Raw genomic sequence first — 25,522 nt, forward strand, 5'->3', positions numbered from 1 at the left:
GTTAAGCAAGGGGTGAAAGGGCCAGGCAGGAATGTAAATTTGATGTTACAATTAAGGAACAGAATGGTCTGCTGCTGGTCCTTGTTTGTATGTACAAGATGCACTGAAGCAACACACCAAAGCATCTCCAATAGCACTTTCCAAACCCAAAAACTTGAAGGAAAAGAGCTGTATGCGATTATTGTTCCTTCAGTGTTGCTGGGTCAAAATTTAGAACTCCCCAACAGCACTGTAAAGGTGTTTCTAGCAAATGAACTGTGGTTCAAGAAGACCTATTTATTTATCTCATAAATAAATAAGGAATAATTGGTGGATTGTGGCAACTTTCGATTTTCAGAAAGCTTCATAATCTATGGAAGAGGTTACATAAGGAAAATTAGACAAAGTGGGATTAGGAGCATATAATAATCTGGATTGAATACTGGATATTGAATATACGACGAGCCCATTACTCATCATATTATCAATTGTTTGGATGGGGGAAATTAAATGTAATATTTCCAAGTTTGTAAATGACAAAAATTAGATGGAAGTGCGATTTGGGAGGAGAATGCAAAGGTGCTTTAAAGGGATTTTGAAGGGCTAAGTGATTGTGTAAATTTTGACAGTGGAACACAATAAAAAGAAATGTAAAGATCTACATTTTGGAAGGAAAAGCAAGAATTAGAAAGTATTTCATAGGAGCGTGAGGGCTTTTTGCATCAGACTCGAAACATGGATGGTTGCCAGACCCCGACTGAGTTTCTCTGGTGTCTGAAGAATCAAAGGAAAGGAGGGGTTGTGGTGTTGATGTGCTTGTGCCCGTGGGTTCATGGAGACCCAGCAAATTCCTGCTCATCTTAGTGTAATCTTAGGATCCTCAGGAGGGTAGATGTTCGCACTTGTGGGGATCGTAGTTGTAGAATAAGGCAATAGTGTTTTGAAACCAACTTGTGAAGGAACTTATTCCAGGGCAAGTGCATGTGTAGGATTGTCAACCTCACTGTTATGGAGAGAAAGGAGGGAGATAGATCTCTTAACTATCAGGAAGGCGAGGAGCTGGCACAATAAAGGAGTTGAGGCTTGGGCACATCAACCATGAGTCTATAGAATGGCAGGGCAAGTGAGAGGAAAGTTATGGTCGGCAAGGTGGCTCAGTGGTTAGCACTGCTGCCTCACAGCGACAAGGTTGGATTCCACCCTCAGGTGAGGGTTTAGAGGGATATGGGCCAAATGCTGGCAAATGGGACTAGATATTTATAGGATATCCAGTCAGCATGGATGAGTTGGACTGAAGGGTCTGTTTCCATGCTGTATGTCTCTATAACTATATGAAATGATGAGAGTTACGGAAGTTTTAAACTTAAAAGCATTTTGGGTGGCCTTGTTCCTGCGTTCATGATAGTTAGCATGCAGGTACAATAAGCAATTAAGAAGATGAGGTATGTTGGCCTTTATGAAAAGAGGATTTGAGTAGCAGAGAAAAGATGTTTAACTGCAATGTTATTTGGAGGCTTGGTGAGTTCATTAGAGTAATGTGTACAGTTTTCATCTCCTTACCACAGAAAGACATACTTGCCAGACAGGATTTATAACAAGAATTAACTAAAATATTTGTTGAATGTAAGGTCTGCCCAATGAGGAAAAGTAGAAGACTGAAAGGTGATCTTATTTAAACATGGCAGAATATTTTACTGGGTTCATTGGGTGAAGCAGAAAGGATGTTTGCCCCAACTGGGGATCAAGAGTCAGGGATACAGTCTCAGAATAAGGTGCAGACCTTTTTGGACTGAGATCGGAGAGATTTCTTTACTCGAGAGTGATGAATCCTTGAAATTCTGTTGCCAAGATGCTGGTGGACATTCCACATTAAAACCATTAAATTATGTGGGAATTGTACAAGAAAATGGTGTTGAAGTATAAGATCAGCCATGATCTCATTGACGAGCAACATGGGCTCGAGAGCAGTCGTGCCCAAGCCATTAGTGAACCTTTTAACTGAAGTGATCTACTCTGGTCTCCCTTCCCTGTTGATATTTTTAATCAACCTGTGGGACCTGTTCTGACATATGTCCAATGCATATGGATCTTGAACCTAGACTTTTTGGCCCAGAGGCAGGAACACTACTACTATGCTTGCATCCTTGCATATTCTCCATTTTATTTCTGATAATTGAATTATTTAATTCTCATGATTTTTAAAAAATATTTTCTAATCAGCCTGGTAGGACATTGGCATCATGAATCCATGGTTAGTACGTTTGTGGATGACACCAAAATAGGTGCTATAGTGGAGAAGATTGTCCAAGATTGCAAAGAGATCAATTGGGTCAATGGGCTGCAGAGTGGCAGATGGAGTTTAATTTGGATAAATGCAAACGAACAAGGGCTTATACAATTAATGGTATGGCCCTGGGTAGTGTAGAACAGAGAGACCCAGGGGTTCAGGTACATAATTCTTTGAAATTTACATCGCAATTAGACATGATGGGTCAGAAAGTGTTTAGTTGAAACTTTGAATATAGGAGTTGGGATGTCACATTGAAGCTGAATAGGACATTGGTGAGGCCTTTTCTGAAGTACTGTGTGCAGTTCTAGTCGCCCTGTTATAGGAAGGATATTATTAAACTGGAGAAGGTTCAGAAAAGATTTACCAGAATGTTGGTGGGAATCGAGAGTTTGAGTTGTAAAAATAGGCTGGAAATTCTTACATTGGAGCATAGGATATTGAGGGGTGACCTTTATAGAAGTCTATAAAATCATGAGGGGCATAGATAAAGTGAATGACAAATGTCTTTTCCCCAAGTTCAAAACTAGGAGGCATATTTTTAAAGTAAGAGGAGAAAAATTTATAAAGGACACGAGGGGCAAATGTTTTACATACTGGTACATGCGTGGAATTAACTGCCAAAGAAAGTGGTGGATGCAGGTACAGTTACAATGTTGAAAAGACATTTGGATAAGTATATGAATAAGAAAGGGCATGGACCTAACACAGACAGGTGGGACGAGTTTAGTTTGGGAACTTGGTCAGCATGGATTGGTTGAACCAAAGGATCAGTTTCCATGCTGTATGACTGTTTGACTCTGACATGCGACTGAATGATTTTTCCACCACAAAGTCATTGTGACTATTTTTGTTTTGAACTATTAACCACCACCAGTAATCATACATTCAGCCAAATAGAAGTTGACATGCAACTCATGAATCTTTTATTTCTCCTGAATTTTTATCCTTTTGATCTAATAAACTGCAGCTCTACTCAGTGTAGTTATTCGCTGCTGTAGGTGAGGGAAGCATTACTTAGATTCCACAACTTAATCAAAAATGTATTTCATTTTCTCAGTGCAGAAATGTCTTTCCAAATTCATTTGTTGGAGATGAGCATCTACCTCAAATTTCCATTCTCAACATTAGCATCTCTAAACGTCACCTTGAAATGTGAGAGTTATTTATGACACACTTGTTTCAAGTGGAGAGGCTTTTTAAGAAAGAGACAGAATTTCAGTCATGAAACTGGAGCTTGAGGACCATAAACTTAAATTTAAATGATAAATTGATGGAGACACCACCACTCAAATTCCTCTCCAAGTACACACCATGCTGGTTTGGAGTATTCCTGTCCTGTTGAACATAGAACATTACAGCGCAGTACTGGTCCTTCAGCCCTTGATGTTGTGCCGACCTTTGGAAACAATCTGAAGCCTATCTAACCTACACTATTCCATTCTCATCCATATGCCTATCGAATAAAACCCTTAAAGATGGTGAGTCTACTACTGCTGCAGGCAGTGCGTTCCACGCCCCTATTACTCTCTGAGTAAAGAAACTACCCCTGACATCTGTCCTATATCTATCACCCCTCAATTTAAAGCTATGTCCCCTTGTGCTAGCCATCGCCATCCGAGGAAAAAGGCTTTCATTGTCCAATCTGTCTAATCCTCTGGTTATCTTACATGTCTCATTTAAGTTGCCTCTCAACCTTCGTCTTCTCTGTAACGAAATCAGCCTCATGTCCCTCAGTCTTTCCTTGCAAGACCTTCCCTCCATACCAGGCAACATCTTAGTAAATCTCCTCTGAGCCCTTTCCAAAATTTCCACATCCTTCCTATAATGCGGTGACTAGAATTGTATGCAATGTGGGCGCACTAGAGTTTTGTACAGCTGCAGCATGATCTCATGGTTCCAAAACTCAATCCCTCTCCTAAAAAGCTAACGCATCGTATGCCTTCTTAACAACCCTATCAATCTGGGTGGCAACTTTCAAGGATCTATGTACCTGGACACCAAGATCTCTCTGCTTATCTACACTTTCAAGAATGTTAGAATTAGCCCAGTACTCTGCATTCCTGTTACTCCTTCCAAAGTGAATCACCTCACATTTTTCTGCATTAAACACCATACACCACCTCAGCTGTAATGTACAACATCCTTCTCTACTGTCCACAACTCTACCGACCTTAGTGTCATCTGCAAATTACTAACCCATCCTTCTATGCCCTCATCCAGGTTATATATACAAATGACAAACAACAGTGGACCCAAAACAGATCCTTGCAGTACACCACAAGTAACTGAACTCCTGGATGAATATTTTCCACCAACCACCACTCTCTGTCTTCTTTCAGCTAGCCAATTTATGATCCAAACCATTAAATTGCCCTCTATCCCATGCCTCCATATTTTGTGCAATAGCCTACCATGAGGAACCTTATCAAACACCATTGATGGGTTAAAATCTTCAATCTCCCTTTTTAATAGGACACTGTGTCTCGATTCCCCAAAGACTGCAAGCAGTTGAAGAAGGTAGCTCACCACTGCCTTCTTCTGGACAATTTGGGATGTATAATTAATGCGAGCCAGTAAATATGACATGAATAACTAAAAAAAAGTTGATTGCCTATTTAGTGCAGTGGCTTGTAAAGAGAGAGAGACCAAGCTGCCAAGTACATCAGACTAGAAATGAGGAAATGCAGGAAAGCCGACACCACATATCATGTTACTATTTTTATCCAAGTCTGTCTTTAGCATAATTAAAAAAAATGTATGTTTGCAAAGGGAAAGAAATATCAACTAATTTTGTTGTAAAAGTTAGTTTGTATTTTCACAGACAAAACCTATTGCATCACAGTGTTGAAAATCATCCACTGCCGGATAAACTAGAAGAGTTTTCAACACCATCTCCTATCACCAGTGTTGAGGATGTTGACTCCACCTGTAGTTGGTATGGGCCTTGTTTTTTCCATCTCTTTTGTACTTTCATGGCATGTTAATAATGAGTTAATAATTACTCCAGGGAGCAGTATTTGTCTGTAGCAATTCATTCGTTAGCCTCTTAATTTATTAAATGGGTGCAAGTTCTATTTGTGCAGTGTCACTTGGACTTGAGAGTCTGAGATTGGATTTGAAGTCTGTATTGATGGAGCTTTCCTCATGAATGATTTAGTTGGGAACCCCAGCATCCTCATTCTATACAAGGGAGACATCAAGCAATGCTCCTCATTGTTTTTCTGTACAGGGAGAGAATCTTACATGGTGTCTGGTGAGGATCACAAGGAATGGTTTGATAACCTCATGTAGCTTGAGTTGTCAATGGGTGGAGGAGCAAGTGCAGCAGATATATGAGAACACCAGCACTTGCAACTTCCCCCTCCAAGCCACTCGCTGTTCTGATTTGGAACATAACACTATTCCTTCTGTGTCACTGGAGCAAAGTCTCAGAACTCCCTCACTAATAACATTGTGGATCTACTTGTACCACTTGGATTGCAGCATTTCAAGAAGGAAACTCACCACCACTTCCTCAAGGGCAGCTAATGATGGGTAGTAAATGCTGGCCCAGCCAGCACTTCCCATGTTCACTAAATGAATAAAAAAAAATATTGGTCACTATTTCTTTCATAGTTCTGAAAGGTAACATCCCAAGTCTTGCCATAATTCGCCCTGCACACCTTGAGATTTGCACATCATAGCAAATACATTAGGCACAGGGAAAAACACTTCATTGTGAGTGCTTTCAAGGGATTAGTATTTAAATTCTGCAAAAGATTCATTTTAATCTGTTGTCAATGTGGATGTGCAGAAGGAAGCTGTGTCCCAACATATGTCAGTGCCACTGGAGTGGGGGCAATTTCTGACAGGGTAAAAATAGCTCAAGGTGTAGATTGAAGCTCAAGGAATTTGTTCTCCTTGAGGGAGGTGAGGGAAACATTACTTAGATTCCACAACTTAATCAACCCTATCAATGAATGTAACTTGAAAACATTAGTGACAACGATTATTCTACTTCTATGAATGGAGCATTTTTTTTTCCATGATATAGGTATATATTTATACGTATCTGATATTGCAGTGAGTCCGAGATTTCTGATGACACCAGTAACCAACCTTCACAGGATGATTTTGGACATCATTGGTCCGCTGCCAACAGTTACACGGGAACCAGGATCTCCACTGCCTGCAGCTCTACCTTCTCTTGGGGTGACAATGTGAGTTGTGCTCTTCCAAGCATTTATCCTGCACGTTGAGTGAGTGGGTTCCCTTGAGTATTATAGCAATGTGTCCTAAAACAGGACAGACTTGTATGCTGCTTCAGAGTGTGGAGCTTTTTGCCATACACTCTCAGAACAGCACCATTCTTGTTAAATTGCTGATAATTTTCAGTGATGAAATTGCATGCAATCTTTTCCTGTGTATTTCACCTTTCAGGAATTTGAGAACACAACCTCCCAACAGGTTCAACAAATGCTCTGTGAGATTGATGAACTTCTGTTTGAAGATAAAACATGTTCTCATGTGCAGAAGCTGGAGAAGGAGTGTCAGGAATGGAAATGGAGGTTCCCACATTTTCGGTAAGGAGAGAGCGCTGATGATGTGTTTCTGTTCTCTTGCAACAGAGAGGATATCAAAAATAGTTTGATCCCCATTCTGTACTCCCATTGTCTTCATATTGGTTCCTGAGGCATTGAGTTTCCTTAGGATATCTTTTCATGATTGATTGATACAAAAACAGACCATTTGGATGAATACTTGTGTTAATACTTCACCTTGAATCCCTCCTCTTCTTTTCAATGGCAGACTGTCTTGGAACAATCTGGAGCATAAGAAAGTGCTTCATGCTGAGATTACAACTTAAGTATCTCTTTTGTCGAGACTTTATCAACTTCCTTACTGCTCTCACCCCACACCCAGTATTCCAAGTGCTCCCAGTTTATGGGATATTTTCTATTCAGTCTGTTCAGAAATAGAAACCACTGCCTGAGAGGGTAGTGGAAGAATGTGTTCTTGCAACATTTAAGAAGCATGTGGACAAGTACTTAAAGTGCCAGGGCAAGTCAGCTGTGGATCAAGGAAAAGTAAATGGGATCAGTATAGTTTGGTGTTTGTTGGTCAGCATAGACGTGGTGCGCCAAAATGCCTGTTTCTATGGATTATATGGATTTCTCTGGAGCAGATGGGACTTGAACTCAGGCCTCCTAACTCAGAAGTGGGGACATTAGGGTCGTAGAATCATGCAGGTTGGAATTAGATCCTTTGGTCCAAATCATCTGTGTCGACCAGACATCCTGATCTGACCTAGTTCCGTTTGCCAGCATTAGGCCCATATCCCTCTAAATCCATCCTACCCATCCAGATGCCTTTTAAATGTTGTAACTGCCCACCTCCAATGCTTCCTCTGGCTACTTGGTACATACATGCACCACCATCTTGGTGAAAAAGTTACCTCTCTGGTCCTTTTTAAATCATTCCCATCTCACATTAAACCTAAGCTGTCTAGTTTTGGACTTACCCATCCTATGGAAAAAAAACCTTGTTTACTCCTCTCATGCCCCTCATGTTTTATAAGCCTGTATAAAATCACCCCATAGCCTCTGATCCTCCAGGAAAAATATTTAGCCTATTCCTATAAATCAAACTCTGCAGTCACAGCAATAGCCTTGTAAATCTTTTCTGCACCTTCTCAAGTTTAACAACATCATTCCTACAGAAGGGCCACCAGAATTTTACGCAGTATTCAAAAGTATTATCATTGCACCACAAGAGTCCTTATTCCCAGTATGTTTCTTTTTTAAATCAGTTCAGTGATGTTAATGTACAGCTCGGGCACAGGTGAAACTTGATCCCAGGCCTCATGGCTCAGAGGTAGGGACACGACCACTATACCACAAGTGTCCTTGCTCCGAATATATTCCTGTGTTCTACTAATATCTAAATGACCTACCAATGGAAATTTGTGAGCCATTTGCAAAGTTTCCCTTACACATATTTTCAAATCAACCTGTTGAAAGATGTTATCACATACCTCTAGAACAGGTGTCCCAGATATCCTGCTCCAGATTTGGGGACACTACCACTGGAGCACAACAACCCTTGCTCCCAAGGGCTCAGACAATTAATAAACACCATCTGTTTCTTCTTAACCTGAAATGATGACATTAGCAACTTTAACAATATAATTAATCAGACATTAACATAGGTTGAATTAGAAAGAGGGAATATGGTACAGTGGTGGTGTCCCTACCTCTGAGCCAGGACATCAAGGTTCAAGTGACAATCTGCTGCAGAGGTCTATAATAACATCTCCTAAATATGTGATATGAAATATAAAATGTAGGCTGCTAGTTGTTGGCAATATTAGTGGGAATGATGCTTATTAAGGAATTAAGTGTCTCCAAAAGAAGAGGAAAGTTTGGATGGAAATGTTCCTCACCTCTGATTTAAGTCTTACCTTCTCCAGAGGTGTGGTGTAATATCTCTGAACACAGGCTGATTAGAAAAGACCTGGGTTCGATTCCAACCTCGGGTGACTGTCTGTATGGAGTTTGCACATTCTTCCCATGACTGCGTTGGTTTCTTCCTGGTGCTCCGGTTTCCGCTCATAATCCAAAGATGTGCAGGTTAGGTGAATTGGCCATGCTAAATTGCCCATAGTGTTCAGGGATGTATAGGTTAGGTGCATTAGTCAGGGGTAAATATAGAGTAATGGGTTTGGGTGGGTTACTCTTCGGAGGGTCGATGTGGACTTCTTACGGTCGAAGGGCCTGTTTCCACACTTTAGGGATTCTAATGGCACAATGGTGGTGGTCCCTACCTCTGGGATTCAAGTCAACCTGCTCCAGAATTATGTAATTTCATCTCTAAACAGGTTGATTAAAAAATATCTCGACTAAGTTAGCCAAATATCTGTTGGTGGAATATGGTAGAATCAAGGGATGGAAGTTCCTACTCATGTGAGCAGCATGGAAAAGTTTGAAGACTTGGAAAAATGTCCTATTTTTTTCTTTAGGGTAATTTCTGAATCTTGCTCATGAGCAGCAAATACCTTATTTCCATGCATTTTGCATCTCATTATTAACTCATCTCACCTCATTCCCATGTGGTTCCTAATTCTCTCCTCCTTCCATAAGAGGAGTGGGAGATGGAGTTTAATTTAGATAGGGTAAGTCTGAGATGATACACTTTTAAGGAAGAATATACAGTTAATAGCAGCATCCTGAACAGCATTGATGTAAGGGGGGATATTGGGGTTCAGGTCAATAGCACCCTGAAAGTGGCCACTCAAGCAGACAGGGTGGTGAAGAAGGCATATGGCATGCTTGCCTTTACTGATTGGGGAATTGAGTACAAGAGTCAGGATGTCATGTTGCAACTTTATAAGACTTTGGTTAGGCCACACTTAGAATATTGCGTTGAATTCTTGTTGCCACATTACAGGAAGAGTATGAAGGCTTCATAAAGGGTACAGAAGAGGTTTACCAGGATTCTGCTTGGATTAGGGAGTATGTGCTATAAGGAAAAAGTAGAAAAACCCAGGATGTTTTTCTGGAGCAGTGGAGGCTGAAGGGAGACTTAATAGAAGTGTTTAAAATTATGAGATGTACAGAACAAAGAACAAAGAAAGTTGCACCATTGCAACAGGTTCTTTGGCCCTTCAAGCCTGCGCCAATCCAGATCCTCTATCTAAACCTACCACCTATTTTCTAAGGATCTTTATCCCTCTGCCCATTCATATATCTGTCTAGGTACATCTTAAATGATGCTCTCATGCCCGCCTCTACCACGTCCGCTGGCAACGCATTCTAGGCACCCACCATCCGCTGCATTAAAGAGCTTTCCATGCATATCTCCCTTAAACTTTTTCCCTCACCTTGAACTCGTGACCCCTAGTAATTGAGTCTCCCAATCTGGGAGAAAATAATCCTAACCTACTCAACCTTTCTTCATAGCTAGCATCCTCCATACCAGAGAACATCGTGGTAATGTGGTGACCAGAACTGTAAACAGTATTCCAAATGTGACCGAACCAAAGTCTTCCACAACTGTAACATGACCTGCCAACTCTTGTACTCAATACCCTGTCCAATGAAGGAAAGCATGTTGAATGCCTTCTTGACCACTCTATCGACCTGTGTTGTCACCTTCAGGGATCAATGGACCTGAACACCCAGATCTCCCTCTACATCAATTTCCCCCAGGGCTTTTTCATTTACCATATAGTTCGCACTTGAATTGGATCTTCCAAACTGCATCACCTCACATTTGCCCAGATTGAACTCCATCTTCCATTTCTTTGCCCAACTCTCCAATCTATCTATATTCTGCTGCATTCTCTGACTGTCACCTTCACTAACAGCTACTCCACCAATCTTTGAGCCGTCTGCAATCAGAGGGCATGCATTTAAGGTGAGGGGGGAAATTCAAAGGAGATGTAAGGGCAAGTTTTTTTACACAGTGGTAGGAGTCTGTAACACACTACCAGGGATGGTAGTGGAAGCAAATACAATAGAGGCATTTAAGAGACTTTTAGATGAGCAAATGAATATGCAAGGAATGGAGGGCTGTGGACCAAGGGCAGGCAGAAAGGATTAGTTTAATTTGGCATCATGTTCGGTACAACATTGTCAACGAAAGGGCCTGTTTCTGTGCTATACTGTTCTATGTTCTGAATGTGAGGTGTTGAATTTTGGAAAGGTCAATCAAGGCAGGACTTAGACACTTAATAGAACAAAGAGAAATATAGCACAGGAACAGGCTCTTCAGCCCTCTAAGCCTGTGCTGATCATCATTCCGAAGCTAAACTGAAAAAACAAATCATCTGCCCTTGTTCGGACCGTATCCCTCTATTCCCTCTCTTTTTTCATGTAACCATTCAGATGCCTCTTAAATGTCAATAAACTATTTCCACCATCTCTTATGGCAGTGTGTTTCAGGCTCCATCACTCTTTGCCTGATAATCTTCCCTCACATACCTCTCTTCAACTTTCCCCCTCTCACCTTGAACCTATGCTCCCTTGTAATTGAAAGTTGAACCCTGGGAAAACGCCTCTGACTATCGACCCTATCTGCCTCTCATAATTTTGTAGATGTCTATCAAGTCTCCTGTCAGCTGCTGTCTTCATGGTAAAGTCCTGGGGAACGTTGCTAAATAGAGAGACCGTGAAGTGCAGCTTGATATTTCCTTGAAAGAGGAGTCACAGGTCGACAGAATAATGAAGAAGGCGTTTGGTACATTTGTGTTTATTGGTCAGTGCATTGAGTTAACGAGTTGGGAGGTCATGTCGTGGCTGTACAGGACATTGGTGAGATCACTTTTGGAATACTGTGTTTAGTTCTGGTTTGCTGTTATCAGAAGGATGTTGTGAAACTTGGAATGGTTCAGAAAAAAAATTACAAGAATGTTGCCAGGCTTGGAGCGTTTGAACTATAGGGAGAGGCTGAATAGGCTGGGGCTATTTTCTCTGGACCGTCAGAGGCTGAGGGGTGACCTTACAGAGGTTTATAAAATCATGAGGGGCATGGATATGGTGAATAGGGTAGGGGAGTCTAAAGAGCATGGGTTTAAGGTAAGAGGAGAAAGATTTAAAAGGGACAACTTTTTCACACAGAGGGTGGAGCATTTAAAAGGCATCTGAAAGGGTATGTGAATAGGAAGAGTTAGAGGGCTATGGGCCAAGTACTGGCAAATGGTACTAGATTAATTTAGGATGTCTGGTCGGCATGGATGAGTTGGACATGCTGTACATCTTTATGACTCTATAAGAAATTGGACAGCAGCAAATTCCAGCACGTAAGTCGGAGCAGGTCTGGCGTCAGCAGCTTGCCATTTGCTTCACCGGGTTTTCAGACAACTCTTCATTGATCATGTTGGTACTTTACCAGCACCATTCTTCTCCACCTTTTATACTTAAGTGGACATGATACAAACAATAGTGAGAATTGTAGTCCATGGATCTTGGTGAGATACGTGTGCAGTGCCAAAGCTGAAGTGAATGGTGGCTGTGTAAGCTTGAGGTAGCAGGGAGAATGTAGTGACACTTGTCCGTGACGAGCACAGAAGATCATTAACCTTATTTCTGCACTGCTATGCATTGAGTTTCATCCAGGACACTATACTAACCTGGGCCATACCCGAGTCCAGTGACTGAGTTTGGTGGCATGGCTTGCTTTGCTACCCACCACTCCATCCACCTATGTTCATATCAGCAAACCGAGGAGAAACTTGCTTTTCTGGACAACTTACCTCAGAGGAACAGTGCAGGATAGTTCCTGGCTTGCTGTATCTGAGCTGCTATGGAGCTGGGCTTGAAATATGGCATCATGATGGATGTCACCATGAGCACTTCAGCTTCTCCCTGCTGCACAATTCCAAAAGAAGGGCACTAAAGAAGCTGGTTGAATAATTAATTAAGTGAAGAACACAAAATTGCATAAAGAAAATTTATATGGGCCACAGTGGACCACCTGCCGTGAATCTCACCCAGGGAAACATGGCCAAAAAATGGTAAATTTCAGCTCTAAATATGCAGTATCCAAATGCATTCTAAATGTTCATCTGATCAGAGATAGCCAACATATATTTGTAAAGGGCAGGTCATGATTGAACAGGTACCAAAAATAATCAAAATGGTTAACAGATTGCTGGCCATTATAGCCAGGGGACTACAATAGAAAGGGCTAGAAGTCCTACCTCAGCTTTTTAAATTCTGAGTAGAGTACAACACTAAAGATTTACAAAATTAAAGTACTACTTCTATTTCAAAATCACCAAGAAGTATTTGCTCATAAAAGGATGAGAGTGGGATCAAGAATCTGGATGTTTAGGAAGTATAATATGTAAGCACAAGGACAGGAATGGAAAAGGGTGTATTTGATAAAAGACAGTTGCTAATTGAAAATCTGAACAAAAAACCTAAAGTGTGACTTGTGAAAGGTTTGGTTTGGAGTTTCATTTGTGTGATGTGAAAGAGAAGACCAACTTTCTAAATAGTTTAGAGAAGAATGGAAAGGATCTGCTGAAATGCTTCTTTGTTCATTCACTCTCCTCAGCATGTTGAATGTAATTAGGAAAAGACAGAGAATCTGGGCTGGGCAAACCAGACTTTATTGAGGGACAATTTCAAGAAAAAAATGGAAGGGGAAAGAAAGAGAATACAGATGATGTAAGACTTGAAAATCGGAAGAAGTTATTGCCAATTAAGAAGTGGCACAGAATAGAAAGATGCGCAAAACCTGCGAGCCAAGTGCCTGCATTCGGAACGGGTACAAAGGGATGCTCAGTTTTCAGAAAGAAATATTGGTCTTGAAGAGAGTGCAGTTAGATGTTTTAGAATGATACCTGGATGGCAAAGGTTAAATTACAAGGAGAGAGTGTAGCAAATTAAGATAAGGTTCACTGGAATTTAAAATGCTATTGGGTGATTGATTCAAGTTTGCAAGATTTTAAGTGGAACAGCTACATTAGATAAAAACCTATTCCTGCTGGTTGGGGAGTCCAGCATTGGGGATCACATTCAGAAAATGAGTGCCAGACCTTTGTTGAATGGAATTATAACATACTTATACACATAAAATACAGTTGATGATCTGTCTCAAATTGTTAATTTTAAGATAAAGATTGATCAATTTACATCTTGAGGGGTATGGGACCAAAACATTTATGGGGATAAATTACAAATCAGCCATGTTCTCATTGAATGGCCAGTTTGAACGGCTAAATAGCTCATCTCACTGAGGGACTGCATGCAGAACAGAAATAAAAGAAAGACACGCCAGATGTGACTGTACAAGAGAGAATGAAGAGAAGTTATTGCAGTTGATTCAGTAAGGAGAAATAGTATTCATAGAACAGAGAACATTAAAAAAAGCATAGAAGAGGCCCTTCTGCCCACAATGTTGTGCTGAGTATTATTCCTAATCTAAAGTAAAATAACCTAACCTACGTACCCCTCAATTCATGTCCAGGTGCATGTCCAGCAGTCGCTTAAATGTCCCTAATGACTCTGCTTCCACCACCACTGCTGGCAATGCATTCCATGCATTCACAACTCTCTGCGTAAAGACCATACCTCAGATGTCTCCTCTATACCTTCCTCCTAATATCTTAAAATGATGACCCCTCATGCCAGTCAATCCTGCCCTGGGGAAAAGTCTCTGGCTACTGACTCTATCCATGCCTCTCATTACCTTGTATACCTCGATCAGCTCTCTTCCTCCTCGCCAGAGAGAAAAATCTGAGCTTAGTCAACCTCTCTTCGTAAGACAAGCCATCCAGTCCAGGCAGCATCCTGGTAAACCTTCTTTGCACCCTCTCCAATCTTATAAGATTGATACGGAGGAGAACTGAGGAGAGGGTGAGGAGAACTGGACACAATATTCTAAGTGTGGTCTCACCAGGGTCTTGTAGAGCTGCAGCAAAACCTCCCAGCTCTTAAACTTGATCCCCCTGTTAATGAAAACCAAAACACCAAATGCTTTTTTAACAACCCTATCCACTTGGGTGGCAACTTTGAGGGATCTGTGCACGAGATCACCAAGATCCCTCTGTTCCTTCACACTGCCAAGAATCCTGCAGCAAAACCTCGCGGCTCTTAAACTCGATCCCCCTGTTGCTGAAAGCCAGAACACCATATGTTTTCTTAACAACCCTATCTACTTGGGTGGCAACTTTTGAGGGATCTATGCACTTGAACACCAAGATCCTGCCGTTCCTCCACACTGCCAAGAATCCTGTCTTTAATCCTATATTCAGCATTCAACTTCGACCTTTCAAAATGCATCACTTCACATTTATCCAGGTTGAACGCCATCTGACATTTCTCAGCATAGCTCTGCATCTTGTCTATGTCGCGCTGCAGCCTGCAATAGCCCTCGATACTATCAACGGCACCTCCAACCTTTGTCATCTGCAAATTTACTAACCCACCCCTCAACCTCCTCATCCAAGTTATTTGTAAAAACGACAAAGAGCAGAGGCCCAAGAACAGACCCCTGTGGGACACCACTGACCTCCAGGCAGAATACTTTCCATCTGCAACCACTGTCAGCCAACCAATTCTGAATCCAGATAGCCAAATCTCCCTGTATCCCATACCTCCTGACTTTATGAATGAGCCTACCATAGGGAACCTTATCAAATGCCTCACATTTACCTCACAGTGACCACAACTGCCTCAATAGTAGAAGGGTCAGTAACTCAAGAACACAGGTTTAGAGTAGTTGTTAAAAGAACCAACGAGGGCATGAGGGAAGGAATAATGCCTACTTGCGGAGCGTTTCAGAGAACACCTCTGGGACACCCGGACCAACCAACCCAACCACCCTGTGGCTCAACACATCAACTCCCCCTCCCACTCCACCAAGGAAATGCAGGTTTTTGGACTCCTCCATCGCTAGACCACAACAACACGACGGTTGGAGGAAGAGCGCCTCATCTTCCGCCTAGGAACCCTCCAACCACAAGGGATGAACTCGGATTTCACCAGTTTCCTCATTACCCCTCCCCCCACCTTGTCTCAGTCAAATCCATCAAATTCAGCACCGCCTTCCTAACCTGCAATCTTCTTCCTGACCTCTCCGCCCCCACCCCAGTCTCACCTATCACCCTCACCTTGACCTCTTTCCACCTATCACATTTCCGACGCCCCTCCACCAAGTCCCTCCTCCCTACCTTTTATCTTAGCCTGCTGGACAAACTGTCCTCATTCCAGAAGAAGGGCTTATGCCCGAAACGTCAATTCTCCTGTTCCCTGGATGCTGCCTGACCTGCTGCGCTGTTCCAGCAACACATTTTCAGCTCAGGAAGGAATAATGCAGTGAGTTACCATCATTTGCAGTGCACTGCCTGTAAGGTTGGTGGAAACAGATTGGTATCTTTGAAAACAAAATTGGCAAAATGGTTGAAGAGGAAATTGCAAGGTTATGGAGAAAGAACAGGGGAATAGGATTATCTGGTTACTGTATCTCTTTCAAAGAACTAGCCTAACATGATGGACTGAATAAAAATAAACTAAAGAAATATGGAAGCGGGAAATTTGAAGCAAAATAAAGTGCTGGAGAAACTGCACAGGCCTGGTAGCATCTATAGAGAGAAATAGTTAACGTCTTGAGTTCATTTCACTTTGTCAGAACTGTCTTGGACTGAATGTTCTCCTCTGCTAAGATTCTCTTACTTAAGGGAAGGCTCGGGGGATGGAAGGCTAAGCCTAAAAAGGGAGAAAAGCAGAGCTCAAAATGTAGAGCAGAATACTAGGATGACTATTTGGAAGGCAAAGCAAAAGTTGAAGAAGTTGCATTCTTGCTCAATTACTTGGTTGTAAGAGCTGCTCTTTGCCTTTTTTTTCAGCGCTGGAGCTGATTTCCTTGATTTCTCCGAGCAGTAATTACTGTGTTTAAAAGTTTTGCTTTGTCTCTGGAATATTAAGAAAAATCAAAAACAACAATACTTTAGTCGGAAGGAAAGGGAGAGAGCAGAGGTTGTGGTTGGAGAGCTGCTCCAGAGCTCAATGAGAAACAACATCAAAAAAAGCCAAGCAGTGGACTGACATCACGAGAAATGGGGGTTGCGTCCAAGAAAAACCAAGTGAAATTTCATAGCTGGCATTGTCAAGACCTCAAAATTGGGGCTACTCACAGCTGGGACTGTCAGGATTGTAGAGCTTGATCAGCTAAGTGTTTTTCAGGCTTCAAACAATTATGATTTCAAAGTTTCATGTAAATTTGTAACAGTGACTAGGATGAGGTCATTTTAAAAATGTTTTACTGAGATATGTAAAGTGGAGTCACAGACAGTGTAGTGAAAAAGGTATTTGGTACGCTTGGGTTTTTTGGTCAGCGCATTGAGCATAGGAGTTGGAATGTCATGTTGACTATACAGGACGTTGGTTAGGTCACTTAGTATTCTGGTCTCCCTGTTATTGGAAAGATGTTGTGAAACTTGAAAGGTTTCAGAGAAGATTTATATGCATGTTGCCAGGGTTGGAGGATTTGAGCTATGAGGAGTGACTGATGAGGTTGGGGCTTTTCTCACTGGAGCATTGGAGGCTGAAGAGAGTTTTTTAAAATCATGAGGAGCATAGAAAGGGTGAGTAGCCAATGTCTTTTTCCAAGGGTGGGGGAGTCCAAAACTAGAGGGCATGGGTTTAAAATGAGAGAAAAATTATAAAAGGGATCGAAAGGGCAACTTTTCCACACAGTGGTTGGTGGTGCATGTGTAGAATGAGCTGCCAGAGGAAGTGATGAGGCAAGTACAATTACAGCATTTAAAAGGCATCTGGATTGGTACTTGTATAGGAAGGGTTTAGAGGGCTATGGCCAAATACTTGCATTAGGATTAGATTAATTTAGATACCTGGTCAGGATGAGAAGATGAACAGAAGAGTCTGTTTCCGTGCTGCACAACTCTGTGACAAAAATGGAATCCAGGTATACTGAATGATAGGAACCTAACTGTAAGGAGTAGAATGAACAAGGTAGATAAATTAAGGGCACCAGTTGACACGAAAATATGTTTTTTTTAAACCAATACTGAATTTTGTTTAGAGAGGTACATGGATAGCAGCTTAATGTTCCTGATTAGAACTTTTCTGACAAGGCTCAGAGGGAAATAAAACAGGAGGAGGAATGACAATATTGATTAAAGAAATAATGAAATAAGGAATAAGGAAAAAAGGGCAGTTGCACTGTAGGGATTAGTAATAACATCTTTGAACAAATTGTTTTGAGAATACCTACTATAGACTGCCAAACAGTTCAAGGGAGATGGAAGAGCAAATCCGAGATAACAAATGCAAAACCAGTAGAAACTGTGCTCATGCGAAATTTCAGTTTTCCTAATATTAACTATGAATATTGAAATAAGACGGCATAACATTCTAAAATGCAGCATTTGGCAAACCCAACATGCCAAAGCAATTCTGGATTTACTTTAGATAATAAATGATAGCTGCAGTGAGAATGGGAGCATGCAGTCTGGGATGGTGAAAGGTGAGAGTGAGAGCAGGCAACCCGGGGCAGCTGGCGGCGAGAGTGGGAATAGTTAACTTGGGATGCTTGGCAGTGGTGGAAGCAGGAATAAACTTTCTGTGGCAACAGCAATTGAAGGAACAGGCTTCAAGGCAGCAAGAGCAGGCAGCCTAGGGCAGCAGTGGGAGGTGGGAAGTGGGGGGGTGCGAGGTCGAACCTGAAGCGTTGCTCCCTTGTGAGAAGTGCGAGCCCAGCATGGCCAGGCACTTGTGGACTGTGGTGATAAATGTTAGCTGTGTTTCATTGTTTTTCCATGTTATAGGACAAACGACTATAATGTTTAACTTTTAAAAACTTTGTTTTCCTTATTTTTCCTTTTTTTTTGCTGTGTGCTTAAGATTCTGTACTGAGGTACCTTTGTACCTAAGATGGCACCATAAGTGGTGACTTGTAGAATTTTCACTGTACTCATTTGAGTACATGACAACAAACAGAATTCAATTTAAATTGAAAAACTTGTTGGAGTATCAGTAGGAAAACATTTTTCTGATATTTAGAAGAATGAGCAGTAATTTTATTCAAACGTGTGAGCTTCCTACAGGATAGATACCAAGAAATTATTTATCTGGGCTGAAGAGTCCAAAATGGTTTTCCAATAGGATTTCATTACAAACTTGTGGTGATCAGGCCACTATTTTCAACATGTGTACAAATAGGTATAATTTAGTAAATTAAATGCATCCAAACATTTGAAAATAGTTTTGAGGTTATAAAGTATCAATTTTAGAACAACGCAGTGACTTAAACCACCACCTGTTGTGTCTCTCCAAAGAGAAAGCAGCCCTATGGTCTGGCAAGAATATGGTGACTTAAAAAAATTTCCAAGCCTCTTTGTCACTAGCCAAAAGCACCAGCTCAAATAGCAAAACAAATTACTTCAAATTTTGCTGTTGTGAGTTCAGTTTGATATTAGATATGTAATTTAGTTGACATAAATTTTTTCTGCCAAATCTGTATGCATTTTGGACATGGTTTTTTGAACTGTGTTATTTTTCTTGAACATTTTATTGCATAATATACACAGTGAAGTCTTGTTTATTTTTAGAACACAGAACAATTAGGCACAGGGACAGACCCTTCAGCCCACGATGTTGTGCCGAACATGACTCCAAATTAAACTTATCCCTTCTGCCCGCCCTTGTCAAATATCACTCCATTTCTTGCATATTCATGTGCTTATCTAAAGTCTCTTAAATGTCCCTAATGTAATTGTCTCCACCTTCCTTGGCAGTACGTTCCAGACTCCTACCACTCTGTGTTTAAAAAAAACTTTCCCCTTTCATCTTAAATACATCCCCATAATTTTAGACATTTCAACTCTGGGAAAAAGATTTTGACTGTCAACCCTATAGAACACAGAACATTACAGCGCAGTACTGGCCCTTCGGCCCTCGATGTTGCATGGACCTGTGAAACCAGTCTGAAGCCCATCTAAGCGACACTATTCCATTCTCATCCATAGGCCTATCCAAAGATGATTTAAATGTCCTTAAAATTGGCGAGCTGACTACTGTTTCAGGCAGTGCATTCCACACCCTTACTACTCTCTGAGTAAAGAAACTACCTCTGACATCTGTCCTATATCTATCACCCTTCAATTTGAAGCTATGCCCCCTTGTGCTAGCCATCACCATCCTTGGAAAAAGGCTCTCACTGTCCACCGTATCTAACCCTCTGATTATCTTGTGTGTCTCAATCAAGTCACCTCTCAACCTTCTCTCTAATGAAAACATCATCAAGTCTTTCAGTATTTCCTCGTAAGACCTTCCCTCCATACCAGGTAACATCCTAGTAAATCTCCTCTGAACCCTTTCCAAAGCTTCCACATTCCTTCTATAATGCGGTGACCAGAACAATATGCAATACCCCAAATGTGGGTGCAGCAGAGTTATATACAGCTGCAGCATGATCTCATGGTTCTAAAACTCAATCCCTCTACCAATAAAAGCTAACACATCGTATGCTTTCTTAACAAGTCTATCAACCTGGGGGGCAACTTTCAACGATCTATGTACCTGGACACCGAGATGTTTCTGCTTATCTACATGACCAAGAATCTTACCATTAGCCCACTACTCTGTATTCCTGTTGTTCCTTCCAAAGTGAATCAATCACACTTTTCCACTATAATCTCCATTTGCCACTTCTCAGCCCAGCTCTGCAGCTTATCTGTGTCCCTCTGTAACCTACAACATCCTTTGTTACTATCCACAACTCTACCAACCTTAGTGTCATCTACAAATTTACTAACACATCCTCTGTGCCCTCATCCAGGTCATATATGAAAATGACAAACAGCAGTGGCCCCAGAACAGATCCTTGCGGTACACCATTAGTAACTGAACTCCAGGGTGAATATTTCCCATCAACCACCATCCTCTGTCTTCTTTCAACTAGCCAATTTCTGATCCAAACTGCTAAATGACCCTCAATCCCATGCCTCTGTATTTTGTGAATAGCCCACCATGGGGAACCTTGTCAAACACCTTACTGAAATCCATATACACCACGTCAACCGCTTTACCCTCATCCACCTTTTTGGTTACCTTCTCAAAGAACTCAATGATGTTACGACACGGGGTAAACTCTCCTGCTTAATTTAAAACCAGCAACGCAAAAGATTTATCCTGTTCAAAAGAGAAAATGCTGGAAAATTCAGCAGGTCTGGCAGCATCTGTAAGGAGAGAAAAGAGCTGATGTTTCGAGTCTAACTGATCCTTTGTCAAAGCTGATTTATCCTGTATAGTAATCTGGAAAAATTCAAGTGGCCAAGAACTATGTAAAGTAAAAATGAACAACTTTATTTCTTAAAGTATAACAGAGAAAAATGAACTAACCACTATTTACAATTTCTTTCTCTAACCTATAATTTCTTTCTCTAACCTTCCCTTCCATAATACTAGTCCAATAAAACTCCCAATTAAGATTTACAGAACAACATTTATCTCAAAACCAGACAGCTGTAGGTTCTTGTCTTTGGATCTTACTGGTCTTTTCTTCTTGTTAGGAATTTCTGCGTTACAGGTTACTGATCGAAAGGTTTTTTTTTATTTTTTAATAGATATTTTTATTGAAAATTTAACAAATTTTTACAAACTTACAATATAGTATACGCAAATGCAAACATTAATATACAATTAAATATTAAATAAATAATAACCAAAGCCTAACAGACAAAAAGAAAAGATAAAGAAAAAAAGGAGAAAACAAAACTCAACTAACTACTAATCTAACCTATAACTAACCAGAGTGTATAATAAAATATCTTACATTACTCAAGAGAAAAAAAGGATAACATAGAAATTAAATAGTAAAGTACATGCTCGGAACGAATTAACATCAAGTCATAATAAAACCCGTATTCATGTGGGATTCCTCCCCCAAGGGTCCCCGGACCAGCCAGAACCGCTACCACAACTAGATGAAAGCCCTTGACAAAATGGCCGAAATATCTGTATGTATATATTTCAGGAAGGGCTGCCATATTTTATAGAATAATTCAGTTTTTTTGGTGCACCATATTTGCAAGGAAGTCAAGGGGAATACATTCCATAACCAACCTATACCAATCCGCAAGTCCTGGAGGGCCCTCAGTTACCGAGTTTACTAAGATATTTTTCCTTGCACAAAAAGAGAGAATTGAAAATAATTTCCTCCCATGCACATCCAGAGAAGGCAAGCTCGAAAAGCCCAGGAGGAGATACTGGATCTACTCTAATTTCCGCTCCCAAGATTTCTGTCAAAGCATTTGCTACTCTGACCCAGTATTTGTGGATCTTATGACATGTCCATAAGCAGTGTATGAGAGTGCCCACCTCTATTTTACATTTGGGACACATTAGAGATGCTCCTGCCCTAAATTTTGCCAATTGTTCCGGTGCTATATGAGTCCTATGGAGTATCTTTAACTGAATGGCTTGGGTTCTATTACAGATAGAGATTTTTCTGGCATTTTCCCAGATGTCGTCCCACATTTCTGTGGATATTTCCAACCCCAATTCCTGAATTCCATGTTCTAAGCAAACGTTCCATGTCTTCCGAAACTTCATTATGTAATAAATGATAGAGAGTGCTGACCAAGGGTAAACCCATTGGCCACAACACTCTTCGTTCCCTATCTGATTTATAAAGGCTATCTAATAACGTAGAAGAAAGTGAGGACTGCAGATGCTGGAGATCAGAGCTGAAAATGTGTTGCTGGAAAAGCGTTAGGAAGGTGGTGCTGAGTTCGAGGTTTGGGACTGAGACAAGGTGGGGGGAGGGGAAATGATGAAACTGGAGAAATCTGAGTTCATCCCTTGTGGTTTCGTCCAATCACAAACAATAGAGGTCCCAGTACGGATTCCTGCGGAACATCACTAGTCACGGACCTCCAGACTGAAAAACACCCACCACCACAATCCTCTGCCTTATATGGACAAGTCAATTCTGAATCCACCCAGCCAAATCAATGTGGATCCCATGCATCTTAATCTTCTGAATGAGCCTACCAGTAGGGACCTTGTTGAAAGCCATACTAAAATCTATGTAGACAGCATCTACTGCTGTATGCTCATTGATCACCATTGTCACCCTCTCGAAAATTTCAACTAAGTTCGTAAGACATGACCTTTCCTGCACAAGGCCTTGCTGAATATCCCTAATTAGGCCATGCTTTCTCAAATGCAAATAAGTCCTATCCCTAAGAATTTTCTCCAATAGTTTCTCAACCACTGATGTGAGACTGACTGATCTATAATTTCCGAGATTACCCCATTTCCTTTCTCGAACAGAGGAACAACATTAGCTACTCACCAGTTCTCCGTGAACTCTCCAATAACTAATGAGGATACAATGATCAAGGCCCCAGTAACCTCCTCTCTTGCCTTTCTCAATACCCTGAGGTAAATACTATCAGGCCTTGGGGACTGATGGATACACCTTAATGCTCTTCAAGAGACCCAATGCCACTTCTTTCATGCTCTTGGAATGCTGTAGCATAATAGCATGCTCCACACAAATCTCACTATCCTCCATATCCTTCAACTGGGTAAATACTGATGCAAAGTACTCACTTAGATCTCACCCACATTGTCTGCCTTCGAACACTTGACTTATAATGTTTTGAGCTTTTTTGCCACTGTTTCCAATGAACTGCTGGCTTTTTCATTGTCAGGGTCTGGTTTGCACTGTCAAGATTGAAATATGTGAAAGTAATTTGGTCTGATGGCACACCAATTCCCCAACTGTCTTTGGTGCTGCAAGTACCTTGGATAATGCTAGGCTAGTTTGAGAGATACTAAACGTGTAGGGATACTAGACTTTGCCTTAACAAAATGCAACACCTCACATTTATCAAAATTAAACTCCATCTGCCATTCCTCAGTCCATTGGCCCCATCAAGGGTCTGTTGTCCTGAGATAACCATCTTCACTGTTCACTTCTCTAATTTGTGTCATCTGCGAACTTACTAACCATACCTCCTATGTTCTCAAAATCATTTACATAAATGACAAAAAGCAGTGGACCCAGCGCCAATCCATGCCACACACCACTGGCAATAGGCTATAATCTGAAAGTCAACCCTCTAATGTCAGCCTCTGTCTCTTGCCTTCAAGCTAATTTTGTATCCAGTTGGCTAGCTCCATAATGGATTCTAACTTTGCTAACCCATCTACCATGCAGAATGTTGACAAACACCTTGCTGAAGTCCATAAAGAAAACATTTTACTGCTCTGCTTTCATCAGTCTGCATCACTTCTTCAAAAAACTCAATTAAGTTAGTGAGACATGCTTTCTCATGCACAAAGACATTTTGACTCTTCCTAATCAGTCATTGCCTTTTTAAATGCATGTATATCCAGTCCCTCAGAATCCCCTCCAACAACTTAGCCACTAATGAAGTCAGCTCACCCTTCTATAGTTCCCTGGCTTTTCCTTACCACCTTGCTTAAATAATGGCACCACATTAGCCACCCTCCAGTTTTTCAACAACTCATCTGTGGCTTTCAATGATAGATACCTCAGTAAGGAACCTTGCAAACCCTTCCCACAAAGTTCTAGGATACACCTGCTCAAACCCCAAAGATTAATGTGTTTTATGTGTTTAATTATCGACTACCACCTCTTCTGTCATATGAACACTTTAAGAAATCACTATTTATTTCCCCAAGTTCCCATGTCCTTCTCCACAGTAAATACTGATGCAAAATATTTGCATAGTATCTCACCCAACTTCTGTGGTTTCACATGCAGATGACCATGTTGATCTTTAAGGGGCCCTATTCTCTCATTAGTCAGTCTTGTGCACTTAATGCATTTATAAAAACCCTTTGGATTCTATTGCAAACCTTTTGGATTTAACCAAAGCTATCTCATGTTCCCTTTCTGCTGTCCTGATTCCCCTCTTGAGTATATTCCCACTGCACTTATACTCCTTTAGGAATACACTCAATCCCAACTGTCTATACTGATACTGTACAGGAGATTGGTGAGACCACTTTTAGAAAACTGCATTCAATTTTAGTTTTCTTGCTATACTAATGCTATTGTTAAACCTGAAAGGATTCAGAAAAGATTCAAAAGGATGTTGCTGGGAATGGAGGGTTTGAGCTATCATTGACAGTCCCTTATAGACAAGGATGATATTCTTTCCATCTCACAGTAAGTCCATAGGTGACTGCAAGACTGATATGTCTTCCACAGGCTCTGTTACATTTTGAGAAGAAGGTGATTGTGAGAAGGGATGGGTGGTATATTGGTGTGGCAGGACGGTCCTGAGGCTGTTTTCACTTGGCTTCCATATTTTCCTGATGGCAGTGTCAAGGTGCTTGATGTTTTCCTGGATGCACCTCCTCCACTTTGGATGGTCTTGGGCCAATGTTTCCAGGGTGTTGGTGAGAATGCCACACTTTGCCGGTGAAGCTTTGAGGGTATCACTGAAGCATTTCTTCTCTCCACCTGGGGCTCACCTGCCATTTCAGAGCTGAGAGTAGAGCACTTGCTTGGGGAGTCTCGTGTCAGTTATGCAAAGAACATATCCAGCTCACAGTAGCCAAAGCGAGGGATGTTGGCCTGATCGAGAACGCTGGTGATGGTGTGTCTTTCTTCCCAACGGATTGCAGGATCTTGCGCAGGCAGTGTTGGTGGGACTGCTCCAGCACCTTGAGGCATAGACAATCCATGCCTTAGAGCTATAAGGAGAGGCTGAATATGCTGGGGCTATTTTCCCTGGAGCATCAAAGGTTGAAGGGTGACCTTGAG

At 41.3% G+C, this 25,522-nt stretch overlaps 1 protein-coding gene across 2 annotated transcripts in view; it reads left to right on the forward strand.

Annotated features, from left to right (window-relative positions):
• Window positions 1–25,522, forward strand: part of LOC122541738 (primary cilium assembly protein FAM149B1-like) — a 203,105-nt gene that overhangs the window by 976 nt on the left and 176,607 nt on the right. For both annotated transcript variants that reach the window (XM_043678630.1, XM_043678629.1), the window contains exons 2-4: window positions 5,091–5,204; window positions 6,333–6,468; window positions 6,689–6,831. In XM_043678630.1, coding sequence (XP_043534565.1) covers window positions 5,091–5,204; window positions 6,333–6,468; window positions 6,689–6,831 — 393 coding nt within the window. The remainder of the gene's footprint in view (window positions 1–5,090; window positions 5,205–6,332; window positions 6,469–6,688; window positions 6,832–25,522) is intronic.

Source organism: Chiloscyllium plagiosum, chromosome 38, assembly GCF_004010195.1.
Source record: "Chiloscyllium plagiosum isolate BGI_BamShark_2017 chromosome 38, ASM401019v2, whole genome shotgun sequence".
Lineage (NCBI taxonomy): Eukaryota > Metazoa > Chordata > Chondrichthyes > Orectolobiformes > Hemiscylliidae > Chiloscyllium > Chiloscyllium plagiosum.